Here is a 10,000-nt window from a genome sequence, read left to right as displayed (position 1 = left end):
GATATGATGAGAAGATTCATTTAGCGCTACGTGAACTATACAGCCCTGAAGAACGCAGTGCTTTCCTGCCTGGGGTCCTGACCCTCGTGAGAATCGTGTACACGAGGTTCAGGTGAGGTTCAGGTGAGGTTCAGGTGAGGTACAGCACTGGGAATATTTATATCGAATGTGTTATTGCTGCTTAGCATACAAGCCAAAACTTGTACAAACTGCTTGATCATGTTTTGTTGTTTTTTGGATTCCCTTTGATCGGCGTTCTCGCTCTGTTCTCTCTCTCACACACACACACACACACACACACTTGTCATGTTTAGACAGATGCCCCAGCAGGCTTCATGGGCTTTGTGAAAATCCTGTTTACAGTCTCTGACTTATTTTGTTGCCTCATTTCAAAAGTTCCAGCAGGATTGTAAATGACGCACAGCGAGGCTTTAACGTTTCCGGTGCGTTCCGCCATAAACACACCGGTCCAGGATCAGTAATAGACCAGGAGATCAGGGGAACGAGTGATTTTGATGTCAACACACACACAAGAGGCAGGAGGGTGAAAAGTTTTTACACCTCGATGACTCAGACGGGGTTAGAAGTTTGTCTCCGAGCTTCAGAACGTTTCTGCTCTTGCTCTTCTTTCACACGTCATACAGCTTTCAGATGAGTCATCTTTCCCTCCGTCTTCTGTTTGTTTATGGAGATCTTTGTCGTGTTAATCGTCTTCCTTCGTTATCTGCCCTGCTGTGGTGGTGGATGGTGTTAGCACCAGGCTAACTAGCATATTCTGTGTGAATCCTCGATTCTGATTGGTCGTCAGGTGTCGATTCACAAATCCCGGGTCCGATGATGTTTGTGCGCTCGTTCTCACTGCATAGGTTCTAGTTTCTATAGAAACCGCTCGTTCACATGGAGGCGTGCTTTAAAATAAATGAGACGTTTAGTATCTTTATTGCGTCTCCGGTGTCCGAGCTTTAGCTCAGTGTTACACTTTAAACAACGACTCGGCAGTTTTTATCCGTTTAACAAATTTATTTTCCTGCTTTTCCAAAGCATTAAATGTAATATTACTGTTCTCACTTATGCTGCAGAAACATTGTATTCTGTCTGTCTCTCTCTCTGTTTCTCTCTCTGTTTCTCTCCCTCTCTGCCTCTCTCTCTCTGCCTCTCCCTCTCTGTCTCTCTCTGTTTCTCTCCCTCTCTGCCTCTCCCTCTCTGTCTCTCTCTCTGTTTCTCTCCCTCTCTGCCTCTCCCTCTCTGTCTCTCTCTCTGTTTCTCTCCCTCTCTGCCTCTCTCTCTCTGTCTCTCCCTCTCTGTCTCTCTCTCTCTGCCTCTCCCTCTCTGTCTCTCTCTCTCTGCCTCTCCCTCTCTGTCTCTCTCTCTCTGCCTCTCCCTCTCTGTCTCTCTCTCTGTTTCTCTCCCTCTCTGCCTCTCTCTCTGTTTCTCTCCCTCTCTGCCTCTCTCTCTCTGTTTCTCTCCCTCTCTGCCTCTCTCTCTGTTTCTCTCCCTCTCTGCCTCTCTCTCTCTGCCTCTCTCTCTTCCTCTCTCTCTTTCTCTGCCTCTCCCTCTCTGTCTCTCTCTCTTCCTCTCTCTCTTTCTCTGCCTCTCTCTGCCTCTCTCTCTCTGCCCCTCTCTCTGTTTCTCTCTCTCTCTGCCTCCATCTCTGTCTCTCTCTGCCTCTCTCTCTCTGCCTCCATCTCTGTCTCTCTCTGCCTCTCTCTCTCTGCCTCCATCTCTGTCCCTCTCTCGCTCTCTGCCTCCATCTCTGTCCCTCTCTCGCTCTCTGCCTCTCGCTCTCTGTTTCTCTGTTTCTCTGCCTCTCTCTCTCTCTCTCTCTCTCTCTCTCTATCCCCCAATATAAATGAGACTCTGTGATTGACAGCTCTTTGTTTATAGCACCTTCTGCCCAATCACACAGAACAGAGCTAAGGTCTGATCTATTTATCGTTAGTTCTCGAGTCCGTCGTTCTTCGCCTCTAATTTTCCTTCCTTTTATTTCTTCAGAAAGACTTTCAGACTTTTAGGAATTGCAAATGATCTTAGCAGCTCCACCCACATGCTCACGCTGGCTCTGAATAAACTGAAACAGAGCTGCGTTAGGCTTTAAACTGTGTGATCTGCTTTTGGAAACGTTTCTGAACGGAGCAGAGGTGTGTGTGTGTGTGTGTGTGTGTGTGGATGACTCGTGTCTGTGGTATTCAGAGCAAAACAGAAGAAGGAGCTCTGATCATCTGGAGGAAAGCTTGGGGTGTGTGTGGAGAGAAGGAGGCGTGTCTCTGGAGGATTGTTTTTCCTGGTCCTGACCTCTAACACACACCATCCTGCAGGCTGGTGGATGAAACTATCACTTTACTTTAAGTTGCCTTTGCAGTTGTGAGTCAGAAAAGTTGAGTCGTGTTTTTGACCCTTCGTTCATATTCACAGGTAAGTAAGTGACAGGTGGTTGTTTATCTTTATAGTACAGACCGTAAATAAACCGACAGAAGATTAAAAAACTCTCGCTTTCACTTCAAAAGCACTTTCATTTTTATTGTTCACACTTAAACACGGTGATGTTCTGAAAGAGGAATGGAGAGAATGTGAGAACAAGAGAGAATGAGAGAGAGAGAGAGAGAGAGAGCATGTGAGAGTGAGAGAGAATAAGAGAGAAAGAGAGAGAGCGTGTGTGTGTGAGAGAGAGCGAGCATGAGAGAGAGCGAGAGAGAGTGAATGTGAGAGAGAGAGAATGTGAGAGAGAGCGCATGAGAGAGAGCGAGCGTGTGTGAGAGCATGAGAGAGAGAGAGAGCGAGGGAGAGGGAGAGAGAGAGAGAGAGAGAGCGAGGGAGAGAGAGAGAATGTGTGTGAGAGAGCGCATGAGAGAGTGAGAGAGAATGAGAGCAAGAGCATGTGTGTGAGAGAGCGCATGAGAGAGAGAGAGCGAGAGAGAGAGAGAGGGAGCATGTGAGAGAAAGCGAGAGAAGGAGAGACGAGTAGCAGGTCATCACTAATCCGAGTCCCTGATAGACTCTTAGTGTGTGAAATGAACTGATGACCTTCAAACTATTTCAGACTTCTGGGAAAAGTTTTGTTCCGTATTCACTGAGGGGCACGCACATCTTCACACACACACACACATCTTCACACACACACACACACACACACACACATCTTCACACACACACACACACACTTACTTCACATAGTGATGTGTGATAAATGATCAGTGAGGAAGAGTTTGGAAACTTCAGGAGATGTTACTTTTTGTGTCTGTATAAAAGCCACAGGAGATTTTTAGGTTCTTCTTTAACGGAAACGAACGGTGCGATTTTCTCAGTTGTGTTTTATGTAAATTAGGTACGAGGAATAAAAACAGATGTTTTTTAACGTCTCCCCCTTTTGTGCCTCTGCGACCTCCTATTACACGTCTATAACATGTTTAGGACACACATTAAAGCTCTGATGTGTAGCAGCGTGTTGTTGATGTCTGCCGTTCTCTCCGTGATGGACAGAGGAAGTCGTGTTTTCCGCTCGGTAGCTGTAGTTATGTGCTTATTAGGAAGATGTCGGGAAAATCACCCCGGATGCCGGTGATATTTACAGGAAGCTCTGGATTAGATCTAATTGGAGCACAAATTCATCTGATGTTGGAGCAACTTGACCTAACGTGATGGAAAGTTCCAGAAAAAAACTCGTGGTTCACGGCATCTACAGAATTTAATCTTCCATAGGACCTGAAAATGAATAAATAAATAAATGGATGGATGGGTAGATTGGGATGGATGGAGGGAGGGAGAGAGAGATGGAGAGATGGATGGAGATATAGATGGAGAGCTAGGGATAGACAGAGCGAGGAATGGAGAGATGAATGGATATAGAGGGGTGGAGAGGGAGGGATGGAGAGAGATAGGGATAGACAGAGCCAGGGAGGGATGAACAGCAGGAGGGAGGAATGGAGAGATGGGTGGATATAGAGGGAGGGATGGATGGGTGGATGGAGAGATCGGGATAGACCGATCCAGGGAGGGATGGACAGAGGGAGGGAGGAAGGAATGGAGAGATGTATGGATATACAGTAGAGGGATAAATATAGAGGACTGGATGGGTGGAGATATAGATGGAGAGGGATGGACAGAGGGAGGGAGGAATGGAGAGATGGATGGATATAGAGGGAGGGAGGGATGGATGGATGGATGGACACAGATGGAGAGATAGGGATGGACAGAGGGAGAGATGGATGTATATAGAGGGATGGAGAGGGAGGGATGAATGGAGATATAGATGGAGTGATGGGGATGGACGGACGGAGGGAGGGAGGGATGGATGGATGGACACAGATGGAGAGATAGGGATGGACAGAGGGAGGGCGGAATGGAGAGATGGATGGATATAGAGGGATGGAGAGAGGGAGGGAGGGATGGATGGAGATATAGATGGAGAGATGGGGATGGACAGAGGGAGAGAGGAATGGAGAGATGGATGGATATTGAGGTAGGGATGGATGGATGGAGATATACAGTAGATGGAGATATAGGGATGGACAGAGGGAGGGAGGAATGGAGAGATGGATGGATATAGAGGGAGGGAGGGAGGGATGGATGGATGGACACATAGATGGAGAGATAGGGATGGACAGAGGGAGGGAGGAATGGAGAGATGGATGGATATAGAGGGATGGAGAGGGAGGGAGGGATGAATTTAGATATAGATGGAGAGATAGGGATGGACAGAGGGAGGGAGGAATGGAGAGAGAGATGGATATTGAGGGAGGGATGGATGGATGGAGATATACAGTAGATGGAGAGATAGGAATGGACAGAGGGAGGGAGGGAGGGATGGATGGATGGAGATCACGTGAGATCTTTGTGTGAAGTGTTTCTTCAGTCCTGAGCGATCATGAACGTCTTGTATAACGTGTGTGTTTTCTGTCCACAGGCACCATGCACGTGTCTCTGGCCGAGGCTCTGCAGGTACGAGGAGGTCCTCTTCAGGAGGAGGAGGTGTGGGCCGTCCTGAACCAGAGTGCTGAGAGTCTGCAGGAGCTGATGCGCAGAGGTGAACTTCATCAGTGGACAGGAAATGTGTTCAAAAACTAACACGCTAGCTAACAAAAGAGCACCAGAGGCGCTAATATCTCCATCATTATTAAATAATCGGCGGACAAATGTCTTATACGAGGACAGCTGATCGGGCATGAAAGAGAAGAACACGGGAGGAGGGGATGAGGACGGCGTCAGTAAGAGGCATTACCCTGAAACACATCATGTATCATTCTAATTAAATATCTAATTAAATATATAGCCCGGTTGCTAGGTAACAAAATAACTAGCATGACCGCGGGATTAGCATGACTTTGGAAGCTGATCTGTTGGAGCAGTGTGTACAGATGATGCGTACTAAAGTGCTGCTGCATCACTTTGCTCAGATTGAGATGAAGCGAGGGTGAAAACCCTGAGCACGGCATTGTGGGTAAAACCGTAATCTGCGATTCGTATTCGGAATCTTCCGTCGTTAGCTTCTTGCTCCATCCGCGCAGGAAATGACACACCGGTTGCTCCGGCCCATCCGGTACGTTATCTGTTCAAAAATGAGTCTTTTTTTAAACCGCATTCCTGCAGAGCATCAGTAAGGAACCCGGAAGGTTTCAGTCGTCTTTACGGCGATCTACAGCGCGATCTCGATCTCGATCTCGTCCTCTAAGAAGAAGGATTTTAGTTTTGCTCTCTGCTTCTTCCTGTTTTCCTGGTTCTTCTGCATGTTTCTGGAGGTTTTTACTGACACACTGCTCTAATTTTCCTTCTTTTTTTCTAATTGCTGCTGCTGAATAAAACGCTCCAGAAGCATGTCACTTTTGATGGCTTAGAAAGTTCCGGGAGAAAAAAAAACCGATTTATGCTTGTGTTCAGTATCTGTTCAGGAAAACCGGTGCACTGAAGAGGCGCAAATTTAGTCTGAAAACTAATTGAAATTAAATCCAGTTCAGTTCCACGACTAATGTTCAAAGTTTGGGGGTGTGAATACTTTTGCAATCCGCTTTTGCGCTTGCCTTTTTGAACAGTGTGTGGTTGATCTCTGAGGGATTATGTTTAGTTATAAACGTATAAATCTGGAAACGTGACTCGCTTGACGTTCGACTCGGAATCCTGATCCGTTGCATTCCACGCAGCTGGACTCCGTCCTTTAATGCAGGTCCTGTGCAGAAGGTTGCATCTTCGCCTGCATTCTGGGACGAGTTCAGCGTGTAACGAGACAGAACCTGGGACAGGACGTGGATATTATTCTGCCTCGCAGTGACGCAGCTGTTGTTTGATGATTTTTTTCAGTCTTCTGATATTTTTTTGCTGCAAAAATGAACCAGGCTGAGAAGCCCAGGTCCTGTTTGGGCCGGACCATGTGTGCAGGCAGAAGGGAGACGGTGAGACAATGAGGCCTTGAGGCAGGAGAGAGACAGTGAGATGGAACATAGACTTTGCAGACGGTTTGAAGGTTAGAATGAAACAGAAGGGAGATGGTGAGCCAGGCAGGAGGGAGACTTTGAGGCAGGAGGGAGACAGCGAGACAGAATGAGGCTTTGAGGCAGGAGGGAGACAGTGAGATGGAACATAGACTTTGCAGGCGGTTAGAATGAGACAGAAGGGAGATGGTGAGCCAGACAGGAGGGAGACAGTGAGGCAGAATGAGGCTTTGAGGCAGGAGGGAGACAGTGAGATAGAACATAGACTTTGCAGACGGTTAGAAGGTTAGAATGAGACAGAAGGGAGATGGTGAGCCAGGCAGGAGGGAGACTTTGAGGCAGGAGGGAGACAGAATGAGGCCTTGAGGAAGGAGGGAGACAGTGAGATGGAACATAGACTTTGCAGACGGTTAGAAGGTTAGAATGAGACAGAAGGGAGATGGTGAGCCAGACAGGAGGGAGACAGAATGAGGCTTTGAGGCAGGTGAGAGCTCATTAGACAGGAGGAGACACAAGTAGGAAGGAGACTGCAAGTACAGTTAGAATGAGAGAGAAGGATGGTGAGACAGAATGAGACTTTGAGGCAGGAGGAAGAGGGCGAGACCGAATGAGGCTTTGAGGCAGGATGGGGAATGAGACAGGACAAGACTGATAAAAGAGGAGACATTGAGACAGGAGGTTGACACTGGGATAGGAGGTGACTAAGAGGCAGGAGGGAGACTGTGAGACAGACAGAAGGGAGATGGAGAGAAAGTGAGACAGGCAGGAAGACTGGAGGGAAAGAAAGAGACATAGCGAGACCACAGACGTTTCTTCTTTCGTTCCTGCCTTCCGCCAGTTGCTTTGGATGGTAGTCCTTCACCCTCAGGGTTGCTGTGGATGACTCTGATGACGTAACTGCTTTTGAATGCCTCATGATGAGGCAGATGATCTCTCCTGGTCTCACAGAGGCTTCTTATCTGACCTTCGTTCTCACAGAAAATCGCCGGCAAAGCTTTTTTTAAGTTAGCAGAAATGTTGTATGAGGTAATCAGTTTACAGTATACAAGACAGTCCCCTGAGTCCAGACTAACATTCGGAGGACATCACGATATCGCGCACTGCCGAGAAGGCTAACAAACGCCACGGTGTTTAAAAAGTAACCCTCGTGGAGAATTAAACATCCTGTAATCAGTGGGATTTGTTAGCTAGATAACACGTTAGCATGCGCGTCCCTGTCCTCCACTGCTTACCGTACAAGTACAATAAGCGAATTGTTTGGCGTTACCATGACAACTAGCTCACTAGCGACCGCTCTGTGACGTTTTACGGTCTGAATATTCTGTGGAAAAATCGCCAGCTTTTTTTCTTCTTCATCCAGAACATTCCCTGAGATCGTGTGTGAGACCTTACTGACCGCGTGACTCATCGTGTTTTGGACTTCTGAGGTTTCGCTCTTGTCATTTTTTGAATGGAGTCTTTTTTACTTTTTTTTGTGTTTTTATCTTCTTCAGCTGGAGGCGGTTGCTGACTAACCCCCCCCCCCCCCCATCCCACCCTCTCTCCATCTCTGATGTCAGATAAAAGATTAGCTTTCCTGCCAACTCTCTAGTCAATCTTCTCTTCTCCTCTCCTCTCTTCTCTTTCTCTTCTCTTCACCTCTCTTCTCTTTTCTTCTTTCTCTTCTCTTCTCTTCAGATCTCTTCTCTTTTCTTCTCTTTCTCTTCTGTTCACTCCTCTTTTTTTCTTCTCTTTCTCTTTTCTTCTCTTTCTCTTCTCTTCACTCCTCTTTTTTTCTTCTCTTTCTCTTTTCTTCTCTTCACCTCCCTTCTCTTTTCTCTTTCTCTTCACTTCACCTCTCTTCTCTTCTTTTCTTCTCTTCTCTTCACCTCTCTTCACCTCTTTTCTCTTTCTCATCTTTCTCTTCTCTTCACCTCTCTCTTTCTCTTCACCTCTCTTCTTTCTCTTCTCTTCTCTTCACCTCTCTTCTCTTCTCAGCAGCTCAACTGTTTCTCTGTTGGTTTTTGCTGATTAGTGAATTTCAGGTACTTTCTTTTCCTGCCCCCCCCCCCTTCCCCGCCCACACTTCCTTTATCCCTTTCTCAGAGGTTCTGCTATGGTCAGTGCGCCGCTACAGGAAATGTGGGTTTACATGTTGAATTCCAGCAGGTTAAAGCAGCTCTACATGAAATCCATCCCTCTGTTTTTCTTAGTCACCAGGTTTAAAGGCGGGGAACAGAAAAAGACGGAGACGTCCTTGAATCTGTACTTTTCTTTATCTCCGTCTGTACGACTCTGGTTTTGCTAGCACAAATTAGCAGTTTCTAAGTCGCTAGTAATAAGAACTACAACAAGTCCGTATTCAGTTAAGTTTTCAATATAACAATATAGAATTAACGAAGATTATTTCTGTCCTTTTTTTGTACGTCAACCAACAAAAAAACCTCGCTAGCCTCGCTAGTCAAAATTAGCGGTAATATTGCATAGAATGTTTTAGCCTTGAGCACAGCTACAGCGTTTATGTAGACTTTGTAAATGATCCAGATGTGGAGTGTAACACTAACTGGATAACAACGACCTCACAAATAATATTCTATTTAAAGTAAATAAAACACTAAGGCTACGTAGCTGCGTGAGCTATAAACACCGTACGACCAGGCTACGTAGCTGCGTGAGCTATAAACACCGTACGACCAGGCTACGTAGCTGCGTGAGCTATAAACACCGTACGACCAGGCTACGTAGCTGCGTGAGCTATAAACACCGTACGACCAGGCTACGTAGCTGCGTGAGCTATAAACACCGTACGACCAGGCTACGTAGCTGCGTGAGCTATAAACACCGTACGACCAGGCTACGTAGCTGCGTGAGCTATAAACACCGTACGACCAGGCTACGTAGCTGCGTGAGCTATAAACACCATATGACCCCAGGAGCGATGCGTTGTTCATAACATACGGCGGGTTGGTCTTAAAGGCTGCTTTGATGCTTTCAGTAAATCCCCCTCGTGAGTTTGTGTTTTATTTGCATCCTGACGACAAGTTCAGAAAGGAATGCAGCTGGTTTAGTTTCTATTTTTGTCGTCTTTTTTTTTTTTCTTTTTTTCTTTTCATCAGTCCTCTATATCCATTAGCGCTCAGGGTCCGTCAACAGTTTCTGGATTTTCTTTAATAAAGCTGACAAATCATTATTCCAGAGCAGGAGAATGTCATTCCTTCCTTCCTTCCTTCCTTCCTTTTTCATTTATTGCTTCCTTCCTTCCTTTTTCATTCCTTCCTTCCTTCCTTCCTTCCTTCCTTCCTTCCTTCCTTCCTTTTTCATTCCTTTCTTCCTTCCTTTTTCATTCCTTCCTTCCTTCCTTTCTTCCTTCCTTCCTTTTCATTTATTCCTTCCTTCCTTCCTTCCTTCCTTCCTTCCTTCCTTTTTCATTTATTGCTTCCTTCCTTCCTTTTTCATTCCTTTCTTCCTTCCTTTTTCATTCCTTCCTTCCTTTTCATTTATTTCTTCCTTCCTTCATTCCTTTTTATTTATTTCTTCCTTCCTTCCTTCCTTCCTTCCTTCCTTCCTTCCTCCCTTCCTTTTCATTTATTCCTTTCTTCCTT

At 46.2% G+C, this 10,000-nt stretch overlaps 1 protein-coding gene across 1 annotated transcript in view; it reads left to right on the top strand.

Annotated features, from left to right (window-relative positions):
* The window catches only part of ptpn13 (protein tyrosine phosphatase non-receptor type 13), a 45,134-nt gene that overhangs the window by 6,456 nt on the left and 28,678 nt on the right, over positions 1-10,000 (top strand). The window contains exon 2 of the mRNA XM_047805710.1: positions 4,901-5,020. Within this exon, the coding sequence (XP_047661666.1) occupies positions 4,906-5,020 (115 nt within the window). The 5' untranslated portion in view covers positions 4,901-4,905. The remainder of the gene's footprint in view (positions 1-4,900; positions 5,021-10,000) is intronic.

The sequence above is a fragment of the Tachysurus fulvidraco genome, chromosome 21 (assembly GCF_022655615.1).
Source record: "Tachysurus fulvidraco isolate hzauxx_2018 chromosome 21, HZAU_PFXX_2.0, whole genome shotgun sequence".
Classification (NCBI taxonomy): Eukaryota; Metazoa; Chordata; class Actinopteri; order Siluriformes; family Bagridae; genus Tachysurus; species Tachysurus fulvidraco.
Note: the sequence above shows the minus strand (reverse complement) of the source record. Positions and strands in the feature narration are given on the sequence as shown.